This window comes from Pelophylax lessonae (assembly GCF_965119305.1).
Source record: "Pelophylax lessonae genome assembly, chromosome: 11".
In the NCBI taxonomy this organism is placed as follows: Eukaryota; Metazoa; Chordata; class Amphibia; order Anura; family Ranidae; genus Pelophylax; species Pelophylax lessonae.
In genome coordinates, this window is record NC_138778.1 from 28,168,354 (window position 1) to 28,187,737 (window position 19,384).

A 19,384-nucleotide genomic window follows, 5' to 3' on the forward strand; every position below is an offset into this window, starting at 1 on the left:
TTCAACATCTGGAAGCTGGTTAGATGCTGAAGATTCCTCAGCTGGCTTAGCTGTTCAGTAGAGCAAAGGTCTAAGACAATGTTAATTTTGACAGCAAATTTCGATTTAGTTTTAGTTATAGTCTTTTGACTAAAATGCCATTTTAGTTTTAGTCGTATTTTAGTCATCTGATTTGTTTTAGTTTTAGTCATATTTTAGTCAACTAAAATCTCATAAATTTTAGTCAACTACAAATCGAATAGGTTTAGGTTAAAATGCATTATTTAAACATTTCTCTAGCATTTCCAAATGAATTGTATACTCCTGGAGTAAAAATCTAATAATATGTTATTATACGGTTTGAACACGCACTACAGACACAGATTTAGGGTCCATTCACACTAGCGCGACTTGTCGCCTGACAAGTCGCGGTCGGTCGCCTGCCATTGATTAGCACAGGACCCGTTCTAATAGGAGCGACGCAAGTCGCTCCGACTTAGAAAAAGGGTCCTGTACTACTTTGGGGCGACCTGCATTGACTTCAGTTATATGAAGTTCGTTCAAGTCGCGTAGACGGTAAATGCAGGCACATAGAGCAATCAGCTGAAGGGTTCAATCGCGCCATCCCGCGTATATCCAAACAGCATTTACAGCAGTAAAGGAGGCCGGCTCCGCAAGGGGGCGTATGGACGTTACGTCTGGAGTCGTCCTTACGGAGCCTGGCCTCCTTTACTGCTGTAAATGCTGTTTGGATATATGCGGGACGCCGCGATTGAACCCTTCAGCTGATTGCTCTATGTGCCTGCATTTACCGTCTATATTGTGAGTAGTGCTTTTAATAAATACATTTTATGTGGTTTACGGGATTACACTATGGTCCTTTGTCTTCATTTCCCCTCATATGTTTATCTGACCAAACGGAGTGATTAAGAGAGATTAAGAGGTATCATCCACCTTCTTGGACTCACCGATGTATGGTTGTTTATCTACATGCTGGGAGAGGCTTTCTCGTTAATTTGAGTAGCCATGGCGCTCTGGTAAGCTGCTTTGATTATCTGTGCACTGAGGTGTCCCCATCCTGCACTTTCCCTGGGTGTCTTTGGAAGGAACTTCTTTCACAATGTTCCGCACCTGAATTTATTTGGACTTGTATCACTTTTTGGGATTTTATTCACCATAATTTATCCCTGGACACTATTTTTGTATCATTTGTGGATTTATTCATTTTTTTATTAACTATTCACATTATTATTAGTGAATTAACTTCTTCACTAGTTATTCACACTTTTAGCGCTACACATTAGTATTATTGTAAGTGTACTGTAGTGACATAGAGGGTGGTGGGTTAAACCATAGCGGTTGGTGGGTGAAACAGTATCTTCAATATCTGGAAGCTGGTCAGGAACTGAATATTCCACAGCGGGCTTAGCTGTTCAATAGAGCAACGGTCCAAGGCGGAGGCGGTAGAACAGGTAGTAGATAAACAAACTTTGCAGTCTAGAGGACTAATGTAGGATGGCTATGATTATCTAGAGAGGTGTTGGTTGATGCTGGGCATCATTGGACCCAAAAGTAGAGTATTGCCCAAGGAGGTTGGTCAAATGCAGTTGATTCTTCTACTGGCCTAACTGTTAAAGAGAATGAAAATCTAAGGTAGGACAGGTGTCCTGTGGTGACATAGTGGTTGATGGGTTAAACCACAGTGGGTGGCAGGGAAGCAGCTATCTGTAACATCTGGAAGCTGGTCAGATGCTGAAGATTCAACAGCTGGCTTGGCTGTTCAGTACAGCAAAGGTCCAAGGCGCAGATGGTCGGATAGGTACTGTAGTAACTTGCCAAAGTCTGCAGGCTAGAGGACTAATGTAGGGCTTAGCTGTTCAATAGAGCAATGGTCCAAGGCATGGGTGGTAGAACAGGTAGTAGCTAAACAAACTCTGCAGTCTAGAGGACAAATGTAGGATGGCCATGATTATCTAAGGAGGGGTTGGATAATGCTGGGCATCATTTGACCAAAAAGCGGGGCATCTCCAATCGAAGTTGGCCAAATTTGAAAGATTCTTTAGTAGAGAATGAAGATCCAAGGCAGGGCAACTGGACAGGTAGGATCTCGACTACCTCTGCAGTCTAGAGGACTACATGAGGTTTGGCCTTGACTACCTAGGGACATGGGGAGGGGTTGGATGACACTGAGCATAATTCGACCCAAAAGTGGATAGTCTGTGGAAGACCGCAGGTGATGGACAGTCAATCCTGCAATAAGAGCTGCGGTTATGTTTTTAGAAGGTGTAACCGTATTGACAGACCTTAAAGGACCTGAGGCTGGAGTTGGCCAGATGCCAATTCTGTCACTACAAAAAAAGTGTGCACCCTGTAAAAGATGAGAACCTGTCTCGCCACTCATCCAATTTTTGCTCTCTTGAAGAAATGCACTGATCAAATATGTTTGCCATCTGGGAATATTTCTAGGTGTCCTGTAATAACATGGTGGTTGGCAGTTTGAACCACAGCAGGTGATGGGGGAAGCAGGCATTCTCAACACCTGGAATCTGGTCAGATGCTGAAAATTCATACAGTAAAATTCCAGGGAACGCAGAACAGGTAAGAACTAAGAAAACTCTGCAGTCTGGAGGACTAATTGGGGTTGGAAGAAAGGAGAGAGCGGCGCCAGCTTAGTATAGTACAAGTTTATTTAACACTGTTAAAATTGGTGACTCACTGTCCGAGGTTGGGTGAGACCGGTACACAAAGACTGTTAGGGTCATCCATCTTCCTCTTCCAGGATAGTGGTCATAGGAGAAGGTGGTGAGGTTCCAGAGGTATAGCCGAGCCGCTGTGGGGCTGCTAGTTGTCACTGGCCGCTGCGGAGCATGCACAACAGGGCTCCGGCTGCCGACTTCTGATCCCTGATGACATCACTTCCTGGCAGGAGAAAAATAGGGGTTGCACGCGTTCAGAGCATCCGTGCTCCTTCGTCAGGCGATCAACCTTGGGATATTAGAAGAGCGCCATGACACCCCCCACCCTAATTGGGGTTGGCCATGACTACCTAGGGACATAGAGAGGGGTTCGGATGATACTGGGCATCATTTGATCCAAAATTGGAGCAGCACTAAATGATTCCAGTTGACATGCTGTAGAAGACAGCCAATTGTAGCCAGTCAGTCTTGCAGTGAGAGTTGCTGTTTTAACAGATGCCATAAAGGAATCCACAAACGAATGCCTCGTTTCCACTGAGTGGTACGGTATGGTTCGGTTCAGTACGGTACGGTTCGGAATGGTACACCTTGCGTTTTCACTGCCAATAGTACCCTTTCATGATAGGCGTGGTTTAGCAGGAAAGCTGTGATAGACGATTCTCTGTCAACCAATCAAAGTTCTGCAGAGTGTAGCTCCGCCCTGTTGGTACGGTACTAATGTGCTTGGTACCCCAACGAAAGGGTCCCAAAAAAGTGGTACGGTACGGTTCGGAATTAGGGTACCATTCACAATGGAAACGACATAAATAGCGTACCGTACCGAACCGAACCTTACCAGAAAGCTCAGTGGAAACGAGCCATGACCTGAGGCTGGAATTGGCCTGGTTCTGATGGGTGTCAAAGCAATTCTGTCCCTACATAGAAAGAGAGCTTCCTCCTGTAAAAGAAGGGAACCTGTCTCGTTACCTATGCCTCTAAACTTTGCTCTCTTGAAAAACTACAGTAGCCGAATATATTACACTTCAAGGTGCCCCAAGAGGCAACCGGATATTCCCTGAATCAACTTTACCCTCAAATGTTAGTATGCAGTCATATTATGTATATTTAGGAAATAATCCAGGCCTTTTTTAAAGCAATCTACTGAGCTGGCCAGAACCATCTCTCGAGGGAGTCTATTCCACATTTTTACAGGTATTACTGTGAAGAAACATTTTTGCATTTGGACATTAAATCTCTTTTGCCCTAGATGTAAAGAGTGCCCCCTTGTCCTCTGTAATGACCTTAAAGTGAATAACTCAACACCAAGCTCACTATATAGACCCCTTATGTATTTTTACATGTTGATCATATCCCCCCTTAATCCCTTCTTCTCAAGAGAGAATAAAGTAACACAATGGTTTGCAAGTGGAACCACAGCAGGTGGTAAATGAAACAGCTTCTTCCCCATCTAGAACCTGGTCAGATCCTGAAGAATCTTCAGTTGGCTAAGTTGGTAAGAGTGAAGATTCAAAACAGGGGCAGCTGGATAAGTAGGAACTAGATACCCTCTGAAGTCTCAAGAACTAGGTTTGGCCATAACTACTTAGACAGCAGGTGGTGGAAAGTCAACCTTGCAGTTAGAGCCACTGTTACATTATCAGAAGGTGTAAAGAAATAATAGACCTAAATGACCTGAGGCTGGAGTTGGCCTGATACTGAATGGTTGCTCTGGGATGCTGCCATTCAGCCTGGCTCTTTCCACTGTCCCCCCGAATAACCCAACTGTGTTTAGTATCTTACCTGTTAAAGCTCTTGTTTCTCTCATCACATTCTCAGTGGCTCTTGTTTCTCTCATCACATTCTCAGTGAAAGTTTCAGTTCTTTGTTTTGTTCCTCTCTTATATACTAAAGCCAACTTCCTTTTGGAAACTCCAGTGACACAATGATGAGCACAAAGTTGGGAGGCTCCAAAAAAACACCATGCTGCTAAATTTTGGAAATGCAATTGTGAAGTACTATTGGGCATTGTTACAAATGATGACATTAATACGTTGCTGCATACCTATTGCAATACATGACATATGCGAAAGAGGAATAATACTGTAGGGAACAAGAAGTGGCAGGGCAATAGTTTTTGACGTGCTCTGCACTTTATCCCAGTCCCCTGCAGCTCAGGATTCTTAAAGAGTCACTGCCGTTATTAGACAGCTACTGGCAGGATTGCACAACTTACACTGCGTGCCATCCCTGCTCTTGGTAAATAGGGGATTATATGCGATGCTTAATCTTCACTGACTAGCTAACTCTGGATGGGTTTCATGATGCTCCGCAAACCTTCAGGGGACCCTGGATACAACTTTTTGCAAGGGCTAAACCACTGTCCCCAGTGTGCTTAAAGCTCAATGCTATGCTTTTATTTTTTCAATGGTCCCCAAGGATTGAAAAAAACAAAAAAAGCAACACTGGCTGCAATACTCACCTCCTATCTATTGCTGCCCTCTGCAGTAATATCTTTGTACCACTAGATGTCCCCTGTCTTCAGGGCTGAATTGAGCCAAACATCCTGTAAGTGCAAGGTCGGTGTCATGGATTACTCCATGAGAGGGCCTCGCCATTGGGTCAGAGTTTATTGATTCAGAGAGTGAAATTAATATGAAGAAGAAAAACCAAATATTGTAATGATGGCCCATTATTGCCCATGTAATGTACTGATTGCAAGCTTGTTGTTGCTTACATATTATAACAATTGCCTGTTTGTTGCCCTCAGATTGTAACAATTGCCTGTTTGTTGCCCTCAGATTGTAACAATTGCCTGTTTGTTGCCTGTGTATCATAAAAATTACCTGTTTGTTGCCCTCATATTGTAGCAAGTGCCTGTTTGTTGCCGGTGTTTTGTAATTCTTGCATGTTTACTTCCCGTGTATTGTAATGAATGCCTGTTTATGGCACATGTATTCCATACACATTGCACAACTGCCAATTTGTTGCCCATGTAAAATTACAATTGTCTGTTTGTAGCCCACATTTGCCTATTTGTTGACTATGTATTTTAATGGTTGTTGCCCATGTATTGTAACAATTACCAAATAGATGCCAGTGGTGGCCCGTCCATTAGGGGCGCCCCCCCCATCCTCCATGCGTCCAGCCCCCTAATCTACATGCAGGGCGCCAGACGCATGGATTCCAATGGGGGATTTTTTTTTAACCACTCCCCCCCCCCCCCCCGACTGATGAAGCACCAGCCGCCATTGTTAGATGCCATGTATTTTATTTATTGTAAGAAATGTATGCTTGTTTCTCAGGTACTGTAACAATTGCCTATTTGTTGCCCACGTTTTGTAGCAATTACCTATTAGATGCCATGTATTGTAAGAAATATCTGCTTGTTGCTCAGGTATTGTAATAATTGCCTATTTGTTGCCCACGTTTTGTAACAACTACCTATTAGATGCCATGTATTGTAAGAAATATCTGCTTGTTGCTCAGGTATTGTAATAATTGCCTATTTGTTGCCCATGTTTTGTAAGAATTGCCTGTTGCTCACGTATTGTAACAATTACCTATTTGTTGCATATGCATTGTAATGATTGCTGGTTTGTTGCCCACAAATTGTACTGATTGTCTGCAAATTGTACCGGTTGCATGTTGTCCACATATTGTAATAATTGCCTGTTTGCTGTCTACATGTTGTAACGTTTACCTGTTGACAGTGCATTATAACGATTGCCTGTTTGTTGCCCACTATTGTAACTATTGCCTGATTGCTACCCAGGTAATGTTACAATTGCCTATTTGTTGCCCATTTATTGTAATGACTGCCTAGATTTTATGATGATTGCATGTTTAGTTCCTGCACATTGTAACAATCGCCTGTTGTCCACATATTTTAACAAAGGCCTTTTTTGTAGCTCAAGTATTGTAATAATACCATGTTCCCCACATATTGTAAGAATTGCCCGTTTGTTGCCTGCATATTGTAACATTTACCTGTAGACCATGTATTGTAGCGGTTGCCTGCTTGTAGCCCGCATAGTGCAACTATTGCCTGTGTGCTCCCCATGTATTGTGACAATTGCCTATTTGCTTCCCATGTATTGTAACAATTGCCTATTTGCTTCCCATGTATTGTAACAATTGCCTATTGCCTAGGTATTGTAACAATTGCCTGTTTGTTGCCTGCACATTGTAACAATTGCCTATTTGCTTCCCATGTATTGTAACAATTGCCTAATGCCTAGGTATTGTAACAATTGCCTGTTTCTTGCCTGAACATTGTAACAATTGTCTGTTTGTTGCCTGCACATTGTAACAACTGTCTGTTTGTTGCCTGATTGTTGCCTGCACATTGTAACAATTGACTGTTGAACAATATTTTAACAAATGCCTGTTTGTTGCTCAAGTATTATAGCGATACCATGTTCCCCACATTTTGTAAGAATTGCCTGTTTGTTGTCTGCATATTATAATGATTTCTTGTTGGCCATGTATTGTAGCAATTGCCTGTTTGTTGCCCACGTATTGAAACAATTGCCCACATATTGTCAGATCATCGTACATTGTTCAGTGTAACAGATTACCATAATAAAATCCCCCACAGGCCAATCACTTTACCACTTTGCCATTGAATGCAACGCCCGCTGCTATTAACACCTGCAATCTGTTACACTACCCATGCTCCTATTCCCATTTTGCCACCTTGGTAACCCCTAGGAATCTCAGGCTCGGCGACATCCAAAAGATTGTCAGTAAGAGTATACAGATTACAAATAAGAACAACCAATGAGAACCAAAATATCCCAAGTCAGTAATTCACTAGGTTCACTGTGACCGTTAATCTACTGTATGTTCCTGATATAGATGCATTTATCATATGCCAATCAGCTATAACTTTATGACCATCTCCACCTAATATTGAGCTCCCTTTGCTGCCAAACAGCCCTTTGAGCGACTAAACCGCGGTCCAAATAGTAATGGCTAGACGACTAGGTCAGAGCAACTCCAAAACTGCAGCTCTTGTGGGATGTTCCCGGTCTGCAGGGGTCAAGACCCACCAAAAGTGGTCCAAGGAAGGAAGGAGAACTGGAGACAGGGTCGTGGGTTGCTAAGGCTCACTGATGGACGTGCGGGTCAAAGGCTGGCCCCATGTAATCCAATCCAATAGAAGAGCTACTGTAGCTCAGACTGCGGAAAATGTTCATACTGGTTCTGATAGAAAGGCGTAAGAACACCAGTCCATATCACTATATATATCCAAGATGAATTTTTTCCCTGTTGAGATCTGATGTGTTTTCAAAGGGTTCCTCTATTTTTTTTTGAGCAGTGTATATATATATATATATTTATAATGTAATAATAATAATCAGATATATCATTATCAATTTTGTCTTTGAGGTTCCCCAATGTCCCTCCACCCATCTCTCTCGCAGCTCACAGCGCAGTGACCTGCTTTAGTTCTGTACAGAGGTCGTTCCTTGGAGTGTCCACCAGGGGGAGCGCTAAGTCGCCTCTCGCAATGGAAAATCCCCGGAAGGTTATACAATGTAGCAAGCCTCAGTTAACCCTTCAGAGGTCATTAGCTGCACGAGGTCTGCCAGGGACAATGATCACGTGATCCAGGGACATGCTTCGGTCCAGGGTGCTGCTGTTGTTTGCTAAGAACTGTTGTCTGACCCCTAGGCAGGGGCTGCACAGTGCAGAGATCTCCAGGATAGAGGAGGAGGAGGCTGCTGTCTATATCCATGTAAGTTCTATGGGGAATATACAGATCACATTCACTCAGCCTGGGCAGACAGCTGTACTAAGGTTACCACCTCATCCCTTTAATCCAGGACACATATTAACCACTTCAGCCCCGGAAGGATTTTCCCCCTTAATGACCAGGCCATTCTTTGCAATTCAGGACTGCGTTATTTTAGCGGACAATTGCGCGGTCGTGGAACGCTTTTCCCAAATAATATTGATTACTTTTTTTCCCCCCACAAACAGAGCTTTCTTTTGGTGGTATTTGATCACCTGTGTGATTTTTATGTTTTGCACTATAAACAAAAAAAGTGAGACAGTTTTGAAAAAAAAAAAAAAAACATTTTCACTTTCTGCTGTATAACATTACACCCCCCCCCCCTCCCCCAAAGAAAAAAAAAATTAATTTATTCAATCAGCGATTTTTAGCAAGACTGCGACATTGCAGCAGACAGATTGGACAGATCGGACACCTAACTGACACTTTTAGCACTTTTGGGGGGACCAGTGACATTACTACTGTAATCAGTGCTAAAAATATGTAGTTACTGTACTAATGACACTGGCAGGAAAGGGGTTAACTCAGGGGCGATCAAAGGGTTAAATGTATGCCTAGGGGGTGTTTTGCAACTGTATGGGGAGGGGCTTGTGGACAGCTGAGCCAGCCTGCCGCGGGTGGTCAGCAAGTACTGTAGTTAAAGAGGAAGTAAACCCTCCTCTGACACTTTTCCCTATAGGTAAGCCTATGATAAGGCTTACCTATAGGTACTGTAAATATCTCCTAAACATGTACCGTTTAGGAGATATTTACCTTACATGCAGCCAGTGACGTCACTGGCGCATGCGCTCTGAAGGAACGGCCGCTGGTGCCGTTCCTTCAGAGCCCCGTGCTGTGACCGTCGGCCACGGGAGTGACGTCACCGCGGCTCCGGCCAATCAGATGGCCGGATCCCGCGATCCCGGAAGACGGGCGACTGGACATGTCGCCCGTCATACAGGTAAGCGGACGGCACGGCGGGGCTCGTTCTTAGGTAAGTATTTCATAATGAGCTAGTATGCGATGCATACTAGCTCATTATGTGTTTCTCTTGCAGGTTGCAAAAAGAAAAAAAACATTTTTTTGGGGGTTTACAACCTCTTTAATTACACAGGTTCTGATGCTAATATATTGCAGATAAGGCAGTAAGTGAGTTTAATTACCACCTTAATCAGGTAATCTTAATTACCACCTGTGTAATTAATGTGTGTCCTGGATTAACCACTTGCCTACTAGGCCTATTTTTGACACTTGGTGTTTACAAGCTAAAATCAGTTGTTTTTGCTAGAAAACTACTTAGAACCCCCAAACATTATATTTTTGTTTTAGCAGAGACCCTAGAGAATAAAATGGAGATTATTGCAATATTTTTTATCACACCGTATTTGCGCAGCGGTCTTCCAAACGCAATTTTTTGGGAAAAAAATCACTTTTTTTAATTAAAAAAAAAGAATCCAGTAAAGTTAGCCCAATTTTTTTCCATAATGTGAAAGATAATGTTATGCCGAGTAAATAGATACCCAACATGTCATGCTTTAAAATTGCGCACGCTCACGGAATGGCGACAAACTTTGGTACTTAAAAATCCCCATAGGCATCACTTTAAAATTTCTACAGGTTGCCATCTTCGAGTTACAGAGGAGGTCTAGGACTCAAATTATTGCTCTTGCTCTATCGATCGTGGCACTTTAAGTTCTAAGTGCCTATTGTCCGTGTGACGTAGATGCTCAGTACAGTCATGACCTCACTGCTGTCTTTTCAGTGGCCGTACTGTGAGAGGCGCTGCACTTACTGTAACTTCAACAAGTACATTGCCCGGTCTGACAATGAAGGCGCCATCCGGGCTTGTCTGCTGCAAGAGGCTTCCACCTTGATCCAACTCAGCCAAGTAAGCAGGTAAGGTCTTCGTGACCAGGACCACCCAGGGGCCACGTTTTTTTTGTTTTTTGTTTTTGCAATATCAATAAACATTGACAAGTAACATTCTATCCACTTGCCAACCACAATTTGTAAATATACTTTGCGGCTTGGCAGTGGTTTAGTCCCGGTTCACACTCTGTGTGGGCCCCCCTGTGTGCTCGGGCCCCCTACAATAGGGCTGGTGGTCCCCCCAATATCAGTGGCCCTGCTTGGGTTAATAACCTAACCACCTGATGAGCAGGAATAAGAGCTTCTGGAGTTACCCAGCACAGCTGAAAATCTCTGCAGTATAGTCTGTGAGTGACATAGATTATTCTTCATTACCAAGGTATAAATAGGACAGTCCATTAATATATATCATATACAGGTCCCTCTCAAAAAATTAGCATATTGTGATAAAGTTCATTATTTTCTGTAATGTACTGATAAACATTAGACTTTCATATATTTTAGATTCATTACACACAACTGAAGTAGTGCAAGCCTTTTATTGTTTTAATATTGATGATTTTGGCATACAGCTCATGAAAAACCAAAATTCCTATCTCAAAAAATTTGCATATTTCATCCGACCAATAAAAAAAAAAGTCAACCTTCAAATAATTATGTTCAGTTATGCACTCAATACTTGGTCGGGAATCCTTTTGCAGAAATGACTGCTTCAATGCGGCGTGGCATGGAGGCAATCAGCCTGTGGCACTGCTTAGGTGTTATGGAGGCCCAGGATGCTTCGATAGCGGCCTTGAGCTCATCCAGAGTGTTGGGTCTTGCGTCTCTCAACTTTCTCTTCACAACATCCCACAGATTCTCTATGGGGTTCAGGTCAGGAGAGTTGGCAGGCCAATTGAGCACAGTAATACCATGGTCAGTAAACCATTTACCAGTGGTTTTGGCACTGTGAGCAGGTGCCAGGTCGTGCTGAAAAATGAAATCTTCATCACCATAAATCTTTTCAGCAGATGGAAGCATGAAGTGCTCCAAAATCTCCTGATGGCTAGCTGCATTGACCCTGCCCTTGATAAAACACAGTGGACCAACACCAGCAGCTGACATGGCACCCCAGACCATCACTGACTGTGGGTACTTGACACTGGACTTCAGGCATTTTGGCATTTCCCTCTCCCCAGTCTTCCTCCAGACTCTGGCACCTTGATTTCCGAATGACATGCAAAATTTGCTTTCATCCGAAAAAAGTACTTTGGACCACTGAGCAACAGTCCAGTGCTGCTTCTCTGTAGCCCAGGTCAGGCGCTTCTGCTGCTGTTTCTAGTTCAAAAGTGGCTTGACCTGGGGAATGCGGCACCTGTAGCCCATTTCCTGCACACGCCTGTACATGGTGGCTCTAGATGTTTCTACTCCAGACTCAGTCCACTGCTTCCGCAGGTCCCCCAAGGTCTAGAATCGGTCCTTCTCCACAATCTTCCTCAGGGTCCGGTCACCTCTTCTCGTTGTGCAGCGTTTTCTGCCACACTTTTTCCTTCCCACAGACTTCCCACTGAGGTGCCTTGATACAGCACTCTGGGAACAGCCTATTCGTTCAGAAATTTCTTTCTGTGTCGTACCCTCTTGCTTGAGGGTGTCAATGATGGCCTTCTGGACAGCAGTCAGGTCGGCAGTCTTACCCATGATTGCGGTTTTGAGTAATGAACCAGGCTGGGAGTTTTTAAAAGCCTCAGGAATCTTTTGCAGGCTTTTAGAGTTAATTAGTTGATTCAGATGATTAGGTTAATAGCTCGTTTAGAGAACCTTTTCATGATATGCTAATTTTTTGAGATAGGAATTTTGGTTTTTCATGAGCTGTATGCCAAAATCATCAATATTAAAACAATAAAAGGCTTGCACTACTTCAGTTGTGTGTAATGAATCTAAAATATATGAAAGTCTAATGTTTATCAGTACATTACAGAAAATAATGAACTTTATCACAATATGCTAATTTTTTGAGAGGGACCTGTATTACCACGGGTTGCAGGAAATAAAATTACTTGATTCCCGCATCAACACAGTGTTGATGGGGGGAATCCCTTCTGCAGAGCCATTGTGTTTTCCTAGCGGGGAGGCGCATTGGGGGGGGGCTCTCCCCACCGGGAGAACAAAGTGATTATTGCTAGCGGCTAACCAGAAAAATCTGACAGGCTGGTTGTACCCAAGTCGCACAACAAATGATTTGGATGCAATCAGCCTGCTCATAGATGGCTGGCTAAAGTCACCTTTGCTTGGCTGTATCCTAGCTGCAGGAAAGTACCAAATATTTTACTTTTATTATTATTATTTATAAATGATTTATTTTATTATTATTATTATAAATGCATTATTATAATAATAATAATATAAATGTATACTGGAACTAAATAAAATATTATTATTATATTATAAATATATTATTTATAATAATATTATTATAAATGTATACTGTAACTATAAAATTATATTATAATTACTATCTTCTTCTCCTTCTCCTTCTCCTTCTCCTTCTCCTTCTTCTCTATAAAATTATTAATATTATTCTTATTATTAATATTCTTCCTATTCTTCTTATTATTAACATTATTATTATTATTATAAATGTATACTGTAACTATAAAATTATTAATATTATTCTTATTATTAATATTCTTCTTATTCTTCTTATTATTAACATTATTATTATTATTATTATAAATATATACTGTAACTATAAAATTATATTATAATTATTATATTATTATTTTTCTTATCAATGTTGTTGTCGTTGTTCTTCTTAATAATAATAATAATAATAATAATAATAACAACAATATTAATAATAATAATAATATAATAATTATAATATAATTTTATAGTTACAGTATACATTTATAATAATAATATTAATATAAATGTATACTGTAACTATAAAATTATATTATAATATTATTATTAGTAGTATTCTTAATAATATTGTTCTTCTTCTTCTTATTATTATTATTAATATTACAAATGTATAATTATATTATTAATTGTATTTATTGCAGAGTTCCCTCTGTATTTTTTGGTGGCGGTACTCCAAGCCTTGCCAGCCCCCACACCATCGCTGCAGTACTGGAGGTGATATCCAAACATACCTATTTGCCGCACAATGCTGAAATCACTTTGGAAGCCAATCCCACCTCATCAAGGAGAAGCAAACTGCAGCAGTTCAGGGATGCTGGGGTCACCCGTCTGTCTGTTGGATTACAGGTACTGCCCTCAATTTACTTCCATTACCATCAAATAAGTGTATTCACAACTGAATGTCAGCCAGACAGCTCAGTACACATTTTAAATACACATATATGTATTTTCCCTGTAAAGTGTTTTTTTATCTCTGTTCAGACCCTTTTGTGATCCAGTAACCCTGCCAGACAGCACAGTCAGGTCCACTACAGCAGCAAAGCTCTGTCAGGAACACATCCCTAGCCTGGGATTGAACAATGAAGGTACAGCTACAGGCTGACAAACTATTACTTATCACTCTCTTCCATTCTGCAGCCCAAGTTCACACTGGGGGAGGGTTTAAAATCGAGCGAATTCAGCTAAACTCGCACAATTTCCAACCCGCATTTCAGTCTGACTTCGGGGGAGATTTGACAGATATCTGTGTGGGTTCCTGCACAGATGTCTATTGAAATCGCCCCCCGAAGTCACCAAAAGTAGTGCAGAAACTACTTTTGGGAAGCAGTGCGGTGCCGAAAAAGTCGCACTGAGGTTGCCGGTGAATTGCCAGCAATAGGCTCTGATTTGGCATGCGATTTGACATGCCAAATCATGTCATATCGGCCCAATGTGAATGTGGGCGCAGTCTGAATATTTGTCGTCAGCACAGGTTCATTCCAGCAAACTCTGATTGGCTCCTAGGGCTTTCCTAGTATGGGTGCTGCTATGCAGGAGGTTGTCTGCCATTCAATACTATTTTCATTTAAAGTTAAATTCCAGGCAGATATAAAAGGCACAGATTATTGCAGCTCTGTAATCATGTAAACGTCATTAACAGTATTTTTTATTACCTGAATTTGACTTGGTATCTGTGACAGACACGGTTATCAGATCCTTGTCCTTCTCACTAATTCGTGACAAAGGACCGGCCAATCTCACACCACACTGTCACTTATTTAACAATGCCACTCTCAGCTGCACCCTGCGCAAAGATTTTCCAGCTTGCGGGACCACAATCTAGGTGCCAGCAGGCTAATGCTGGCCATACATTAGCTGAAAAATCGTTCGAAAATCTGTCATTTGGTTCATTCTTTCGTTTTTTTTGTCCAGTTAATGGGCACACATAGAAAATCGTTTTTTAACTTTTCAGAGCCGAAAAATCGAAGGAACAGTTTGGAAAATTCTTGCGAACTAATGATAAAATGAAAGGTTAATGTGTTTCTCGCCCGAACTGTTTGCACTGAGCATATGTGACAAACTGAATGAAAAACGTCCATTGAACGATTTATCGTTCGAAATTCGGTCATTACATGATGGCACGTTCGTCTGCCCTCACGGCTGATTTTTCGTTTTTCGAAAATTAGTTTGAACGATTTTTTGGCTAGTGTATGGCCAGCTTAAGAGAGAGATTGTCACTGGGTCTAAATAAGTTTAACTTTAACTGCCACCACCTCCGTTTTGGTCTGAGCAGTAGGAAGCTCGTAATTCTAGCAATACAAATTATGATTTTAGGATAATCGTCTGTAACACACACTGTCACCACAGACAGGAATGTTCATAGGATTTATTCGATATAGTAGCACTCTTCAAGAGACAGGTTCTTTGTTAGCTTGCATTAAGAGCTTAGGAACAAGGTTAACATTTTTCAAAATATGGTTTTAATAATGAAAAGTTCAAAGTTGGTGCAAATAAAATATTTACAGAAAAAAGGTGTTTCAAAGAAATAGAGACATAATTCAGCAATAGAAAAATAAAGTAGAATTGAGGAGGAAGGATACTTGCAGTCAATGTACTGGGTGTTATCAGAGTTCAATCGATGAGCCAGGTGTGATCGGTTCTCAAACTTGATAGATGTTCCTGCTTTGATGGTACCATGAGAACTCACTAACTGATTAGGGCTCTCTCATTTTCTCTGGGATCAAAGGGGTGTTAACAGATACCCCTGACCAATAAAACAGGGTGGCCAAGGGCTGTCCTGAGTTTATGACAAAATAAGGTGCCTCCTCTTTGGACAGTTTTATACCACTATTCATATCTTCCAATATGTCCCCGTTACATTCTTTAAACTGATAGTTTATCGTTCAGCATGTAATTTTGCATCCAGGGATACTACACATGGAATATCTCAGATAAACTTGTCACCCAGGGAATATCTGAAAGCTATTTTCCCTTCTATATGTGCTAGTGTGGTCACGTATGACCTTCTTTTGTTCAGTATGACATTTCCCATCCAAATTCATACTTATTATTAATGTGTCATTTTCCTTTCAAAGTTTATGAATTGTGCATGGATTTGTTAATTTTCGAATTGGGCAGGGCTCTCTGATTGCCTTTTACAATCCCCATTAGTTCTGGTTATCCTTAATGGATTTGGTCAAAGTTTTACAATAGGCCTGGACAGAAGAAACAGGCACCCTGCCAGGACTTAAATGGCGGTTTACAGCTCTGCACAGGCCTAAGTGCTGGGTTTGATGTCTCTGAGTTGAGATAACGGCTCTTTTGAAGTGTAATACCTATGCATTCCATGAATTAAAGGAGGGGAGGAGGGGGATAATATTGCTGCGTGTACAACAAGACTTGTCATGGCTGACCTATAATGACTGAACAACATGGCCGCTTGCTACAGATTTTCGTGTGTCCAGTACAGGATATCTTTACAGTATCATCCTCTTGCAACCCCTGTACAGCAGAGCTCATAGAAAAAAAATAATATTAATATTTTTTTTATTTAAGCAGCTATATCAGGTTTTGATCTAAGTTGTTGCCAGGGTTAGGGTCAAGGTCAGGTTCAGTGTATTTTAGGTAGCATTTAAAAAACTGTTTTAAACCCCTTTCACACTTGTGCGACTTGTCCTGTGACTTGGGACTGCAAAGTCGCATGAAAAGTCGTACCCCATGATTTCCAATGAGTACCGTTCATATCTGCGACTTTAAAGTAGTCCCTGCACTACTTTGGTCAGACTTTGATGAGACTTGAGGTCCATAGATCTCAAGATTACATTGTCATTGGCTTCAAGTCGTGCCAAAGTTGCGTCCAAAGTCGCACACCTTTCAAGTCGTACAAGTGTGAAAGGGGCCTTCCCCACTTGAAGACCAGGCCTTTTCTGACACTCATCCCCAAAGATTATATATATTTTTAAAGCAGAGGCCCTAGAATAGTGGTCTCCAAACTGCCGCCCAGGGGCCAGATGCAGCCCTTTACTTGCCTTGATCTGGCCCTTGGGGGTCTGTTCCTCCCACTAATATGAGACACTATTCTGCCAACTGACATCAACAATGTGAGGCTCCTGCTGACACCAACAATGGTCTCAAGGCAGCTGGGACCATCGCCAAGAAAACAATTGGTAACACACTACTCCGTGAAGGACTGAAATCCTGCAGCGCCTGAAAGGTCCCCCTGCTCAAGAAAGTACATGTACAGGCCCGTCTGAAGTTTGCTAATGAACATCTGAATTATTCAGAGGATAACTGGGTGAAAGTGTTCAGATGAGACCAAAATCAAGCTCTTTGGATTTAACTCATCTCACCATGTTTGGAGGAGGAGGAATGCTGCCTATGATCCCAAGAACACCATCCCCACTGTCAAACATTGAGGTGGAAAGAATACATTTTGGGGGTCCTTTGGGGGACAGAACTCCCTCACCGCTTCAAAGAGAGAATGGATGGGGCCATGTACCATCAAATCTTGAGTGAGAACCTCCTTCCCTCAGCTAGGCACTGAAAATGGGTCATGGATGGGTATTCCAACATGACAGTGACCCAAAACACACGGCCAAGGCAGCAAAGGAGTAGCTCAAGAAGAAGCACATTAAGGTCCTGGAGTAGCCTAGCCAATCTCCAGACCTTAATCCAATAGAAAATACGTGGAGGGAGCTAAAGGTTTGAGTTGAATTAGAACCTTCTTCCCTCAGCCAGAACACTGAAGATGGGTCATGGATGGGTCTTCCAGCATGACAATGACCCAAAACATACCGCCAAGGCAACATGGGAGTGGCTCAAGAAGAAGCACATTGAGGTCATGGAGTAGCCTAGTCAGTTCCCAGACCCTAATCCTATACAAAATCTATAGAGGGAGCTGAAACTTCCAGTTGCCAAGAAACCTTAAGGATTTAGAGAAGATCTGTAAAGAAGAGTGGAACAAAATTCCTCCTGAGATGTATGCAAACCTGGTGGCCAACTACAAGAAACATCTGACCTCTGTGATTGCCAACAAGGGTTTTGCCACCAAGTCAAGTTTTGCGAAGGGGGTCAGATAATTATTTCACTCATTAAAATGCAAACCAAATTATAACTTTTTTGTAATGCGTTTTTATGGATATTTTTGTTTTAAATTGTTTTTTTGTTTTAAGTTATTATTATTATTATTATACAGGATTTATATAGCGCCAACAGTTTGTGCAGCGCTTTACAAAATGAAGGCAGACATTACAGTTGCAATACAATTTGGAACAAGAGGAATCAAAGGGCCCTGCTCGTTAGAGCTTACAATCTAAAAGAAATTATAGACTGATCATTACTTTATCAGTGGGCAAATGTACAAAATCAGCAGGGGATCAAATACTTTTTTTTCCCTTACTGTAAACAAGAAATAATTCAGCTGGATACACTTAGTAGTTGCGATGATACACAGTATAGTTTTACTAACATGCCAAAGTTGCAAAACTGTTTTCAGGCGTTAGGATTTATTTTACCCTTGTCATGAAGGGTTTAAAATTCATCATTAAATGTCACATTTGTATCATATTGCACAACTGTAACCACATCCTTAATGGATCCTGCAAAGTTATAGTGATGGGTATGAAGCAATTTGTAGAGTGCTTAATACAGAAAACCACACCCATTCTGTGAAATCTATCCACGCAAGAGTATTTGGATTTAAATAGCATTAGAAGGAAAATGGCCCCTAACATGACATTGATAGGGTGCAATCTGATCTGAGGATTCCTGTCTAAAGCCAGACATAGACGGTTCGAATCTTGGCCAGTTCAGCGGGGACAAGCCAAGATTCAAACCAGGTATGGGCAGGCTGATTATACTTAAGCTGATCCATCAATTGACTTGGGTACAACCATCATGTCAGATCTCTAGCATACGATTATTGCCAACGGCTATAGCCACTAGCCCTAATCATTGTGTTCTCCCAGCAGGGATGGCTCCCTGCACCCCCCCCCCTTCCCCCAGCAGGGAAAACACAATAGCTCCATGCTCAGTGTTAATTGGGAAAATCATGCGATTTTCTTTCCTGCAACCCATGGTTGCTCAAATCAACTCCAATAAAGGGTTGCCAATAATGTACCACATTTTTAGGTAAGCATAAGGCATTATCTTTCCTGCAATCCGTGGTTGCTGTATGGCCTGCCTTATACTTACCTTGCGAGAGATACATTATTGGCAGCCCTTTATTGGAGTGGATTTGAGCAACCATGGGTTGCAGGAAAGAAAATCACTTGATTTCATACTATGGCTATTGTACTCTGCAAGCGGGGAGCAGTGATCAAATGATAATAACCTGACAGGCTGGTTGTACTGAAGTTGATTGATAGATTTGGTGAAGGGGGTATTATGGTGTGAGGTTGTTTTTTCAGGGGTTGGGCTTGGCCCCTTAGTTCCAGTGAAGGCGTCAGTGTACCAAAATATGTTGGACAATTTCATGCTCCCAGCTATGTGGGAACAGTTTGGGGATGGCTCCTCGTTCCAACATGACTGCACACCAGTGCACAAAGCAAGGTCCATAAAGACATGGATGAGCGAGTCTGGGGTGGAGGAACTTGACTGGCCTGCACAGAGCCCTGACCTCAACCTGACAGAACACCTTTGGGGTGAATTAGAGCGGAGACTGTGCATCAGGTCATCTCTCCAATATCAGTGCCTGACCCCACAT

General features: G+C 41.9%; 1 protein-coding gene across 1 annotated transcript in view; it reads left to right on the forward strand.

Annotated features, from left to right (window-relative positions):
• The first annotated feature begins 8,093 nt into the window (after window positions 1–8,093).
• RSAD1 (radical S-adenosyl methionine domain containing 1) overlaps window positions 8,094–19,384 on the forward strand; it is a 30,660-nt gene continuing 19,369 nt past the window's right edge. Inside the window, exons 1-3 of the mRNA XM_082272491.1 lie at window positions 8,094–8,394; window positions 10,193–10,326; window positions 13,344–13,548. Of these exons, the coding sequence (XP_082128617.1) occupies window positions 8,275–8,394; window positions 10,193–10,326; window positions 13,344–13,548 (459 nt within the window). The 5' untranslated portion in view covers window positions 8,094–8,274. The remainder of the gene's footprint in view (window positions 8,395–10,192; window positions 10,327–13,343; window positions 13,549–19,384) is intronic.